The 13,802-nt window shown below is 45.2% G+C and overlaps 1 protein-coding gene across 7 annotated transcripts in view; it reads left to right on the top strand.

Moving 5' to 3' along the window:
- Window positions 1–13,802, top strand: part of AOPEP (aminopeptidase O (putative)) — a 329,578-nt gene that overhangs the window by 295,050 nt on the left and 20,726 nt on the right. For 5 of the 7 annotated variants that reach the window (XR_009447568.1, XM_059656422.1, XM_059656420.1 and 2 more), the window contains one exon: window positions 8,973–9,089. The exons of 1 other annotated variant lie outside the window; for it this stretch is intronic. Coding sequence is in view for 4 of the 6 variants with exons in the window: in XM_059656422.1 (XP_059512405.1) it covers window positions 8,973–9,089 (117 nt within the window). In the remaining 2 variants the exon portion in view is untranslated. Of the gene's footprint in view, window positions 1–8,972; window positions 9,090–13,802 lie in introns of those variants that run through there. One more of the 7 variants, XM_059656430.1, reaches the window with a different exon arrangement.

Here is a 13,802-nt window from a genome sequence, read left to right as displayed (position 1 = left end):
TTTATAAGTTATGTTCTATGCTTAAAAATATGTTGAGTGTGTATCCGTGCCTGAGTTGTTTGTCTAAGCTGAGAGCCAGAATGGTTGACTTGGTTTCTCCCTCCTCCTTTTCTTGTTTTTTTTTTTCCCCCCTTACCGTGCAACTCTTGTTAGTATCATTGTGTCTAAGTGCTTGTGACTTCCTTTTTTTTTTTAGCTGTTAATTTTAATAATTTGAAAAAAACTTAAGTCTTTAATGACAAGTTTAAACAAGGAGGCCATGGAAAGCAAAGGGAAAGAGCTCTCTTAGAAATAGTCTGGAGTTTTTCCACTTAGAGCACTCTAATTTATTAGCTTTTTAAAAACATTGCAGAGCCATCATTTCACTGATTATAGTTGATTACAGTTGTAGAGACATTTCAGTTATTTTACCATTAGTTTTTAAAATAAGAATCATCTACCACATTGGTTGTTATCCAGAATGTTTATAAAACTTTTTAGGTTGATATATTTGAATGTGTGTGTTTTGTGGATTTTTTTTAGTTTCGAAGTAAGAATCACTTCTGGCCTGAATTTTCATTTGTTGTATATAAATTATCATGTATAAATTATCTTTTAGTAGATTTACTTAACTCACCAAATTGCTGATTGATAGCTGTCTTGTAATTATTTTAACTGTGTTTCTCCATTGTACTGGATAGGACATTAAGGACATGAAGTCCTTCATTTAAATTTGATAAACTTGTGTCGGGCATGCTGCAGGTGGTGCATGAAATGAGCAACATTGGGTTCCAGTCTTTAAGGAGTTGCCTTAAAAGTGTACATTCTTTTTATAGAGGTTAACACACAGTTTTGTTTGAACTCAGTTACTCATTGTTTAAACTCAAAAGAAGAGGAATCTGTTTTAATTCATAAGATTCTGAAGAGCATATTTTCAGTAAGAGCTTAGTTTTTTTTCCTATTTGCTAATCAGTCACTTGTAATTTAGAAGAAAATCTGTTTTCAGACGGAATATTCTTACGGATTGCATATTTGTGCATATGAACACCTTAATTTTGTGCGTACTATATATATTTAGATCACTTTTCAACAGGAACATAGGGCAATATGTTGCAAAGAAGAACCTAAGGTTGATACAGTTATTTACTAACAGTGTTAAATTTGTAATAAGTAATCCCACACAAACTGTCTGATTGTGACATAGTGGGGGTAATAGGAAGGAATTCTGGGTTTGAGTGAAATTACAGTTATTGTGTTTTTTTCCCTTTGCAAAAAAACCTGAAAACAGTTAAATTCTAGTTCATTTAATATTGTAAGTGACAACATGATAGTCTGGGCATATGACTGACCCACTGCTCTATGTATATTTGCAGAGCATTTGGAAAATTTAAGATTATTCCAATATTTGTGTGTTGCTCACACAGAACTTATGCCTTATATTTAATGGCATCAGCATTCATCTCTTTGTAGAAGAATTGGAATCAGAACAGTTGAGATCTGTGCTATTTTCAAGTATTATTGTTATGACTAAGAATAGAGAGGCACTGATAGGTTTCTAGGTGCAAACCAGTGCGAGTGCGAGGGGCCTGCCCGTAACTACCGAGACCTGCTTTGTTCGAGGCCCTGGTTTCCACTCAGCACCTCCTTGGAGCCTGTACTTCAATCATTTACAGATTTCAGCTCCCAGATTAGATCACCGCATTGAATTTCTTCATAGAGTACATCTTCCCTCCAGTGAGTAAACTTTGGGGAAATTTTTTAAACATGATTTAAGAAAAATAGTTCAGCTTGAGCTGGAGGCAGGGGGAAAAAAGGAAAAATGAAAAGACCAGGCAGCTCGTGTAGGTTACTCAGAGAAAAAAATGGACTCAAAAGAGTTACTTAATTTTTTAAAACCTACCTCTAGGAAGTTACATTTACACAAATCCAAACATATTCTACCATCTGTCCTTAACCTTGACCCTCACTCACTTAATAACATTTCTTGCTATCTTAGCATATTACAGAAAATTCCATTTTATTCTTTTTAATGGCTGCATAGTATTCTATTGTGTGATTATGTCCCATTTGTGTGCCCTCATTTTGACACACAAAACCAGCTGACAGTTTTCAGTCATATGATGTACCTTAGAGGGTCATAAAGTAGTATATAACTAGAATTTTGAATTAGGAAATACCACTGTTTATAGTTAGGAACTCAGGTTTATAAAATGTATATGCTTATTCAGGATAAATATATCACTTATTAAATACAATATTAACTTAGGCAAGAGAATTCTAAAGAAATTAAAAGAAGCAGGTTTAATGAAAAAAACCCCACAAAAACCTGCAAATACAAGACAAGTTGAAAGTATTCTCTGATACTTTCAAGTGTTTGTAATTCTTCAGAAAGCCTGGATCAAGCTCGACATCGAGCATGCCATTGTTATCATGGCCGGTGAATGGGCTGGGTCACCTCGTGAGCAATGATTTTCTTCAGAAGCATAAACCTCAGCTAAGGAATGGCGCCCTTTGGCCCCCTTGGCAATTGGTCTTGCAGGTTCCTGGGGAGGGGAGGCAAGCTCGAAGATCCCAAGCATCTCTTATAAAGTACTTAGGATTTTTCTATTTGAGTGTTTAGAAAGGTTTATTTTCTAAAATGTGTAATATAAACATTAGTGTGCACATGGTTATGAGATCCAATGGGCATTTTATATAGTTTAAATAATATGCTTTGTGTCATATTGCATATAGTTTGAGTAATAACTTCTATAAAAGTTAGGGAAATGTTAGCACATGAAGATTTGACCCTTATTATCTAGAAATGTAGGAGTAATTTATGCCAGTGAATTATTTCGGATATTGTTTGCTAGTGATGGTGTCTTTTTTTGTCACTTTTGGGAGCACCGTGACCAAGCCAAGGCTCAGAAGTGCAGCAGTCTTTTTAAAACGCAGCTGTTAGAACCATTTCCCAAGAATATAGTAAATATGCTTTTTCCTATGTATAACGAATTACACGAAGATTAGCTTCTGCTTGAATGTTCCTTTTCAAATTTGACTAAAGAATGTTTGATAATTAAAAATAATGATTTTGCTGGACGGATATATGCCCCTTGATTTTATTATGAAGAAAATTATTTTCATTTCTAATTTTATTGTGACTGTTATTTGCTGGCAAATTAAATTTATGTCCCCAAATTAAGTGAACTATAAACTTTTATACTTAAACGTCACAGTTCTTTAAAATGTGTTAAGATTTCGCTTTAACCTGTAAATGATGGTTTTTCTTTTGTCAGTTTTGTTTTCAGCTTGGTTTTGGTTGCAATTCACATAATTCTGTTTTTCCTATGTACAAGTTACTAGTTTAGACTAAAGATGTTTTAATATCATCATGATATCCTAGTTGACAGCTACTCTTGGGCAGACACTTGCCAATGCGCGTATTATTAAACAGTTCATTTGGACAGTTAAACATTTTATCATTAGGAAAACGATAGATGAAAGGAGATTATATACTAACATGGTCTTGCGAGTGTTTGACGTGGGCGGGGTCAGCTACAATGCCAGCATTCTGATACTTTCAGGATTTTGTGTTTCTTTTTGGGTTGTGAGGAAGAACTCTTGTTTTGAGGTACTTCCTCAATTATACTTTAATTTTAATCCATTTTCAAAAACCATAAGAAAACTTACACAACTTAGAGATATCTACTTATTTTATTTGGGTACAGAGCAGTGTCTGAAGAGTGCCATGTTTTCAAGTTCTGTCTGTGTCCTGTAGTCAGTTCCTTTGCCCCTAATGAGAAAACCGTGTGAATGGCAACGGTTTGCTCTTATACCTGTGGGTGGTGGGGGCACCTGAGGGTGGATGCTGGGTGTTTTCTGGGAGGAGTTGGAAGGAATTGGTTCGTTTGGGGGAAGTCTTATAAAAAGCATTGTATAACTATGGGATTCCCTTTTTAATCCGGGGGGCAGAGGAGAACTGCTGTCTCTATTGTGCCCCTGTGCCAGCAAGCCTTCCGCATGTGACTTTCAAAGGTCAGCCGCTTGGACCCTGCTTGTGTTGAATTTCAGCCAGCAAGTCTCCGGCATACGAGAGAATTTGAGATTTCTCCCTCCCCCATTTCTTCTGTTTTTGTTCAGTGTAAACAGTTCCTGCCGTAGAAACATAGACAAATATAGCAGAGAATGCTTTTCTGGAAGAAGAATGCTCCCTAAGCATTTTTTAACCATTTTTGGGAAGAATTGATCTTTGTGTGTATTTCAGACAGACTGAAAGAGAGGGAGGGGCCGTTGCTGTAAATTGAAGTGACATCATAAGTATTGCCCCCATTGATCCGCTTTTAGTCTCCAGCCAGGATAAAAGGAAATGGCACCAGGGAGGAAGCATGCTTCATTTAGGCACAGATCCCAGAGTGATAATGGGGTAATAATAGAACTCACGCCACTGTCCGTCAGAGGCTGCATTAGTCTCAGGCTCCTTCCTTGTCTGGGAGCCGCTCAGAGACTTCCTTCGAGGCTGCAGCGCCAGCTGGGCCTGGAGGGAGGTTCCCTCCTCTGCGCTTGGAGGGGTGTGGACAGTGGGGCTCAGATGTTGTGCACCCAGTTCCTTGTGTCGGGACCTGCCTGCACAAGGTCAGTGGTGAGATGGGTTGGTGACATTTTCTATAGGGAAGCGAGCTGGCCTTTTCGGATCCAGTCGCATGGGTGGTCCTGGGAGCAGGAGTGAGTGGCATCCCCTGACAGCAGGAAGAGGCTCTGCAGGAGTCTGGTGTGCTTTCTTCTGCTGCTTGTGGACTGGGAGGGTGGGCTTGGAAAATTCCTATTTTCTTTCCAAGAGTCTGTAGAAACTTTAAAAGACACTCGGAGTTGTGTGGCTTGCCTCGGTTCTTAAGTTGACTGGGAAAATACCAGGTAGACTTTTCTTTTGCTTTGTAAATTTCTGGGTAGTTAGCAACTATGGACTCCTCCACCTTCAGTGCAAGAATACAGACCACCGAATCCTTACAAATGGCATTTGCTTTGCCTGACTCCTTTAGTATTTTGGCTTTTTTGTATTTGAATGCGCTTTACAGTGAGGTGGAATTCTCTATTTCAAGTACCCACATGACTTTGGCACCTCATAGCCTTACTTTGTCTAAGTGTTGAGGCAGATGCATTTTAAAAATACCAAACTGGTTTCCATGTGGAAAAAATAATAACTCCTTGTCTGTGCAAAGGAAAGGACTTTCTATTCCTGTCACTGTCGAACTGTGGCTGTGGGCACCATTAGACCCTCAGAAATAAAGGCAAGTTCTTTTTATAATGTTTGACGGAGCTGCTTTCTAATGAGACAATGCTCTGAACCGTGCACTGTTTTTCTTCATCATTCTGTACTGTGACTAAAGCCATGTTCGTCTCTCGGAACTGCTGCACTAAAACACAGTGGGCCTAGGAGTCATGTGACATTTGATTTGATTTCTGTGTCGGAGGAGGGGAACGACCCACACATCTCCCGTTCGCACTATGCGAGCACATTGGAAGTGCATCTCTCTCAGTGGCTTTGCAAAAGTTTGGTTTATTACATAGTATTTTTTTTTCATCATGTGGAGTAAATGATTATTTTACAAAGAGAAATGTTCTCTATTAAAATGAGCTACTTACCACATTTTTGCTTTAATATCCTCTTCTAAGGTCTGTAATCTGTAAAAATTGTGTAATGTTTACTTGCTCATTTGTGAATGAAGGATACTTAATTAGTTTTACTGTCTGAACTAAAACATTTGATCACTGATTTTTCTCCGGTTTTCTCATTGTTTAGAAATTACGTCTTTCCCTGGTGAATTAGAAGAGTTAGAGTTGAAAGGCAGGTGACTACAGGTTGTTAACTGAGACTCACACAAGCCCATGCTGGAGTGGGCCGGGCAACCCCGGGGCATTACGGTTATGGAGGGGCCGTTCTCACGCTCGCGTGGGGTCCTGTGCCTTCTTCCACCTCGGAACAGGCTGGCTCTTGCCACAGAGCAGTCCGCGGCGCCTCTGTGCCCAGGAGGGCTACCTGGCGCGCTGCGTGCGTGCGTGCCTGCTCTTTACCTCTCTAATTAGAGCAAATTAAACTTATTAAAAACCTCCTCCGTTCCATCTCAGCGGCTTATCTGTATCAGGGGCTTAGCTGTAAGTATTTCCCGTTGTGTACAATCAGGAGAGGACAGACACGTTCAGGGATCCTTCTGTGCAGCTGCACGGACTTCTGCTTAGAGAGCGGTCGCAGGCACATGAAAGGGAGACCCCAGATGTTTCCATGGGTTCGCGTGGCAGTGATTCTTCCGTTTTAAACGGGAATGGCGTTTGTTGATTAAACCCAGTTAGGTTAAGTCGGGGACTGAGCTCATCTTCCTCGGGGGCTTCTTTCCTCCGTGGGTCTCGTTTACCCCAAGTCCCAAGCGTGAGTTCTAACAATAGGCCTCTTTGTGAGTGTGGACACAGAATAGGGGCATGCTTTTCTTTCTACTCTGTCTTCCCTGTAATTCTGCAAATTGACCAAGCTGGTTCCTGCTGTATTTAGTTAGTGAACCAGACCCCACCCTCAACCACTGGGTGTTCTGCCCTTCCCCAGAACCCATCTTCTGTACCCAGTGGGCCTCAACATTTGAGCTGTTGCTACCCTGGGCTTGGCTGCATCCGTTTTGAGAATGCCTGTGGGGGCGCAGGGCTGGGTGGCCACTCTGACCCAGTCTGGGGCCCTGTCCTCCCCTCCCCTCTCCCCCCCTATTGAGGCAGGGGGGCTGCTGCTCCAGGGGTGCCCAGGCTAGCTGCCTCGGGGTAGCGGTTGTGTGGACCATACTTGGGAAAGGGATGAGTGGGGCAGGAAAAGACTTTAATGGGGGGTAAAGGGCAGGCTCTGTGAAGAGGCTGGAGGACAGCCGGGGAGTGACCTGAAGGGGGTGCTCGGGGCCAGGCTGGATGAACTCCCCTCTCCCCTCCCAGGAAAGGAAGGAAGATTCAGAGAGGGAGGCTGCAGGGCAAGACAGATAGGAAGGAGGGCCAGGCAGCCTGGGTGCTGGCTGAGCTGCTGAGCCTGGGGTAGAGCACCCTAAGTACCCACCAGCTGAGGGCTTGTGCTGTGACCAGGTGGGGAGAATCCAGAGGCTGATGGCTCTGGATTTGTCCTGTTTTGTAAAACAGCAGATCTCTCTTAATGTTGTAAAAGTGGGCTCATGTTCTAAAACTATAGAAAATGGAAAACTGGCGTTTTTGTTTCTGGTTGTTATGTAGTAACTAGAGGCCCGGTGCACGAAATTTGTGCACAGGTAGGGTCCCTAGGCCTGGCCAGCGATCAGGGCTGATTGGGGCCTTCCTTCATTCTGCACCGCCCTCTGGTGGTCAGTGCATGTCATAGCTAGCAGTCGAACTCCCGAGGGGACACTTTACATATTAGCCTTTTATGTATATAAGATTATCTTTAACCCTTTGCGGTCCAATGTTATTTTTGGAATTCAAACAGTCTGGTCCAAATTAATTGACGGGATTGAATGTTGAACTTTTTAATGTTCTTATTGCTCAACGTTGGACCTGCTCCTAGCGCTTGGTCTGTCAAGTCAGCCTCGAGGTTGGACCGACAAGGGTTAAAGCATCTTATAGGCACATGACTCCTCTGGAAGGAAATTGTCAGTTGTCTCCGAGCCCCTGGGGTCTCCGTGTTGGTTGTAACCCTCTGCGTTGGCTGAAGGCACCTAGTTTCTCCTGTCAGCCTGAGGAGATCCACGGGATCTTAGGTGCATGGAGCGATGTTATAAAATAAAAATGCCCAAGAACCCAGGGATGTGTGTCTGTGGGGAAGTGGGGTTATAGTAGAACTTAGGAGGGTGAGGTGTGGACGTACAAAAAAAAATGCTTTCTTTGTGGAATTATGTGGTGAGCATTGTGCCTGCGATTCAACTGGTTTCCCCACGTGCATTCTGGGAAAGGGGCAGGCAGAGTGCGCACTTGCGGACAGAAAGGTAAAGAGAGGTAGGGAGAGATGCCAAAAATACTCAAAATTTCTTAAGAATAACAAAGTAGGGATTAAAATCCAGGTGGTCTTATGAATGTTCTGTTGGCGTACCATGGATTTGCAGACTTACAAGTTTGGGTTCATTGACAGATGCTGGGGCATAAGTTGGGAAGGAGTAAGGCTGAATGGCGAGAGTAGTGGCAATAAGAGTAACAATTTAAAACCTTGATTTTAGAATATTTCTCAGCTCCTACAAGATGTATTTTAAACTCCTTTCAGAGTTTGTGAGAGCTCTCTGCTCGAGGGCGGAACTAGGCATTGCAGCACAATAATGACTAAGACAGATACTCCACCTTCTCGGATTTACAATGTTTGTTCATAAACTATTCATTACTTTTGTACCATATAAAAACGCCCTCCTCTCTTTGCCCTTTACTATGTAACACCAATTTTTACCTACCCTGTGTGAAAACTTAGGAATATTGGTGACTGTGTGTGTGTGATCATATTTACAACATTTTAAAAAATTTTAATGGAATAATAAACATGATTTTTATAAGGGAGTGTTTGCAAGACATGCTCTCCATTTCTTGGTGCACATTGGCAAGGTTCCAATGGTGAGGAAGAAAATCTGAAAGCAGCTTGCTTCTGTTAAACTTCCATGTCTAAGATCAGGCGGTTCCCTGAGTCTTAGTCTAGGTTAAATGACATTTTTGGCATATGTTTGCCATAAAGAAAGGGATCTAATCAACCATGAGGATGTTTTATGAAGTTAAATATCGTTTTTGTCATTTCACAGTGTCTGTATATTAAATCGTCACATTGTACACCTTAAAACACACACACAAGTAAACACCGTTTTGCTCTGCTCTGAGGGTACAAGGTAAGTCCCGAGGGCCGGCCAGAGTCCGTCTTCAGTCTTTCCGTGCCTCCGACACTTCCTGAGTACCCGGCCGCCCTGGGCCTGCGTCTTCGTTCTGAATGTCTGTGTTCAGTTCCTTGTCAGCTGAACGGCATTGTCACTGGCTCTTTGCTGTGCCCCCAGCTCCTTCCAGACCAGCTGGTCCTGCTTCTGGAGCATCTGTTGGAGCAGAAGACTCTGAGCCCCAGAACTCTGCGAAGCCTCGAGAGGACATACCGCCTCTCCCAGCAGGACGCCGAGGTAACCAGGGCTGCCCCCAGCGTAAACAGCAGGGCCCTCGCGTGTGGACAGTGGTCCCGGAGCTCCCAGACCGTGGGACTGCACTGTGATTGCCATCAGCCCCCCCCCCCCCCCCCAGCTGTGTGTCTGAGAGTGAAGAACAAGCCCTTGCGGCCAAGTGGAACCTGCTCCTTGGTCGGGCTCCCTCCAGCAGGGGCCCCAGAACCTGCTTATTACCGGGTCTCCCCTCTTTTTAAACCATAAGGACGGACACAAGTCCCCAAAGGAGTGTGAGCAGGCAGGGTGGGGCGCTCCTGAGTTACAGACTGGGGCGGGTCAGCTTTGCAGGCTGGTGGCGCCGTCCTGCTGCTCGTGGGGAAACGCCCCGGCCTCGGGGTGCCAGAGCTGCACGTTGCCTTCAGTCAGGACAGGGAGGGAGCCATGTGTAACGGAAATGAAAACGAAATCTAACAGCTGTGGGTTGAAAAGCAAAATTGGATGCTTGTGGGAAAGCAATATGATGTGGTTCTTAATATCTTTTAGCTTAATGTAAAGAATGCACTGTGAATCCTAAGATGAGTGCCAAGGGTTTTTATGTCTATAAAATAATTATTTTCGTATTTAGTCATCTTAAGTAAAATACAAGTGCACGGCCATAAAGAGAGAAGTTCTTTTATGTAAAACTCCTAAAATGCAAATAAGTTTGGTTTGTGTTCAGGTGAAAATAACTGAGCATCTAAAAACTGCAGTTTTACAGGGTACCCATCAGGCACACGTGGCTGTGGAGCCCGTGGCTGTGGGTGTGAAAGGCACAGTGGATACTGAAGACGTAGTGTGAAAACAAGCAAAATACCCTACTGATAATTTCTTCTTATTGGTTAAACTGTCAAAATGATATTTTGGGTTAAATAAAATGCTATTAAAATTAATCTCACAATCATTAAAATGGGGTAAATGGAGAAAAGATACCTTATTGTTAGATTAAAAGGTAAGATGGACATTGTTTAACTTTTTTGTAATCCTCACCGAGGGCCTGTTTTCATTGATTTTTTTAGAGAGGGCGGCAGGGAGGGGAGGGGAGGAGAGAGGGAGAGAAATATCAATCTGTTGCCTCCTGTTCACACTCCAATCAGGGCTTGAACCCGAAACCTAGACATGTGCCCTGACTGGGAATCGAACCCACAGCCTTTTGGTGCATGGGATGACGCTCAAACCAGCTGAGTCACCTGGCCAGGACCATTGTTTTACATTTTAAAGCTCCACAAATTCAGGAGTTAATTGAAAACCTTCAGAGAAGACACATGTAGCTTCAGAAGACACAGATCAGATGTGCTGTTTACTTCAGCTCTTACATGTTTGTTCATAGGTGTTTCCACATGCCAGCCCGTTATTTTTAATTAGTGTTTAAAGATGTTTCTATATACAGACATGAGGCTAAGTTTTAATCAGAGCTGAATACCGCTGAAATGCCAGGCCCCAATGACGGGCAGTGGACAGACGAAGGCGGGAGGATCAAAGCGGGCCCCGGGCACCTGTCACAGCCCGGAAGCCATGAGGTGGTAGACACTGATGGCTCCCCTTCCTTTTGGCATAAAACACATCGTGTTCTTAACTTACAGCTCAGCTTAGTTGTTTATAACCTCCCAAACCTTTAGAAAGCGTAATAGGTTTTCTTTGGTTGCTTGTTTTACAACTCACAGACTACACCATGACGCCTAAGCCAGGGCGGCCTGGACCCTGGGGGCAGGAGGCCAGGGCCTGGGGATGGCTTTGCTCGGTGTGCATAGCTGGGGTGGCTCCATGCAGCTCACCAGTGCTGCGCCAGGCACTAGGGACATAGCAGTGGGCACCACCGCCGAGGGTCACCCTGAGGAGGTGTACGTTCTCCTGGAGAGACAGTGCCTAAGTAAATGAACAACGCTTTCAGGTGCGAGTTACAGTGGAGGCAGGCATACAGGTGACGCTGGGCTGGTTGTCTGGAGGTGGAGTACTCAGGAAAGGCCACGCAGACTAGTGGCATTTGGGCCAGGACCCAAGGGGCAGGGGTAACTTCCATACAGAGGCAGCAGCAAGTGCCACGTGTGAGCTGGCATGTGCTAGGATGGGGGTCAGCAGGCTTTGTCTGTGAAGGAACAGACAGTTAATATTTCAGGCCACGTGGTTTCTGTCCCCCCCGGTTCACCTGTGCCGTGGTAGCATGGAAGCTGCCAGAGAGAGACACGCAGACAAACAGCCGTGCCTGTGCGTCAGGAAAACGTTATGGACCCTGGAACTTGGATTTCGTGTAATTACCACGTCTCAAGATAATTCTTTTTGTTTTTGTCGTTCCTTCTTTGAACTGTTTTAAAACATATACAACACTCCTAGCCGGGGGCGGGGGGGTTGATTGGGTCTGCCCCATCTGGAGTTTGCTGACCCCTGCGTTGGGGTGGGCAGGGGCCAGACCAAGGGGGCCTGGAGGCCTGTGCCCCTTTGGGCTTTCATTGTCACAGTGTGCCTCCTCCCCAGCCCTCTCGTCCTGGCACGTGTGTAGTTAGTTGCACTGACAGTCCATCTCACCGGCGTTTCCTTGAAATGTCACTCAGAAGCAGAAAAGCAGCAGGATTTGGGGCAAACAGTTTTCTAGGAACATTATTGGTTGCGTGTGACTTATTGTGACACTGATTCGCAAGAATTTAGTAGAATAGCATCTGCCTTTATTCTAAGTGACAGAGCATTTCATGGAGGAAAGGATGACGTTTTGGTGGGAAACATCTTGAGGATTCTGACTCTATTCTCGGTGCTTCTCTTGGGCCTGAACAAGTAAGGACAGCCTCTCAGTCATTGTCAGGGCTTTCAAATGTGTAGTAAATAGCAAGCCTTTGAGAGCTGGTGGAGACCCCGGAGTGCGGCAGGCTGTGGGGCGCCCTGGGGGAAGTGCTTGGGCCCCTGGGACCTTAGTGCTGGATCGGGTGTCTGTGGGAAACCCAGCACAGCAGGGAGGGCGCATGACCCGCCGGTGTGTTCCCGTATTTCCTGGAGGCACAGGAAGGCCTCCTCACTCCTGGTGTTTTTTCCTCACTCTCCTCACTCCTGGCGTTTTTCCTGAGCACATCCCCATGGGAAGTCACTTTCCGAGGGGTGAGCCTCTTATTTCACGTGTCCTTGAAGCTGAGTCTCACTGCTCATTCCCGATTGCCCGTCGCTGCAGGGCTCCTGTTGGCAGGCGGACGTGCTCCACACGGCGCCCAGCCTCGCTCTCGTGAGGGAGGAGCCTGTCCTAGCACAGACCGGGGCCCTCCGTTCAGTAGCTGCTTCTCCGTTGTCTACCTCCCCCCCCCACCCTTCCCTCCTCCTTCCTTCTTCCTTCTCTTTGTGTGTGGATGCGTGCAAGCGCACTGGGAAGTTCATTTTTAATATTCTCTCTGTGTGGCTCAGTGTGTGTGTTACTTGTGCTGCTCTGCTCTGTGCTTGGCTGTGTTCACAGGATGTCTGGTCTGGTACCAGAGTTTCTGAGCATGATGCCCGGTCTGTGTTGCCCGCCAGCTTTTTTCCGTCTCAGGTGGTAGGTTACAGGGCCTGTACTCCTTGGGATGTGAGTCCCCAGGTCTGCTCTGGGGAAGGGATACCACGTGTTCGGAGTCTTAAAGGAAAAGTGCACAAGGACGAACAGAGTAAAGCATCCATCCTCAGCCACCCCAGCCTTGTGGCCACTCCGCCTCTGGAAAGCGGGGCTCTCTGCTGGAGAGGAACACTAGCTTTGGGTCAGCCACCTCTCACATCCTGAGTCTGACACGACCAGCCAGGTGCCGGCTCTAACCAGGACAGAAAATGAGCTGAAGGGAAGCTTAGTTCATAGAAATATGTGTCTTCCATTTTTTAGCATATTGGCTCAACTAGAGCCATAAAAGTCTAAAAATATATTGGACATGGATTCTTGGAACAAAAGACATTTTCTAAGATCCCATTTTAAGTCATGAATTTCTGCATCTGTAGCAGGTCTCCAAGGCTGGTAGTGAGCGAAGATCCATGGAATGTGGTTCTGTGACCTCCTTTCCCTGAGCGCATGGCTGACCCTGAATCAACTTTACTTGTACAGGCTGCAGTTGGGCACTTCAAAAGTGGGGACTCACCTCAAGTTAATTTTTGAAAGTTCAGAAACCACACTCATCACCTTAGCTGTCTTGGAGTGAGTGGGGGCATTGCTCAGGAGGCCCCCCGGCAGCATGCCCCGCCCTGATGTTGCGACGGTGGACTGTCCTCTCACTGTCTTTGGGAAACACTGCTGGCTGGAAGGAAGAAGCTGCCCGGTCAGGTTGGAGTGCAGAGGGGGGACCGTGTCCCTGTCGGGGCCCCGTGGTTGGCCCCGTGTGAGGAGAAGACGGATACCTGCCCATGTGCATGTGAGCAGCTCTTCATGTTTGACCTCCTGGAACGCCCAGGCGTTCACTTCACAACAAATGGACTTGGGGCCCAGATCCCAACACGTTGCCCCCCTCCCGGCAGAGCCTAGACAAGGCTGCGGGCTCCTGGCTTCTTGACTGCAGCCAGTGGCAAAGAATGTTTCATGACACTGTCTTTACTCTTATATTTTCTATTGTTTCCTGTTTCGTTTACTTTAAAAAAAAAAAAAGTGCATTGTGATGCAGTAAATTGATTTTAAAATGCCATAACCCCTTCACAGGATTGTCCTGAGAAAAGGTGGTGAGCATTCAAGGTCCTGTGACTTCTGTTGATGAGAGATTCACTATCTCT

The sequence above is a fragment of the Myotis daubentonii genome, chromosome 11, assembly GCF_963259705.1.
Source record: "Myotis daubentonii chromosome 11, mMyoDau2.1, whole genome shotgun sequence".
Lineage (NCBI taxonomy): Eukaryota > Metazoa > Chordata > Mammalia > Chiroptera > Vespertilionidae > Myotis > Myotis daubentonii.
Note: the sequence above shows the minus strand (reverse complement) of the source record. Positions and strands in the feature narration are given on the sequence as shown.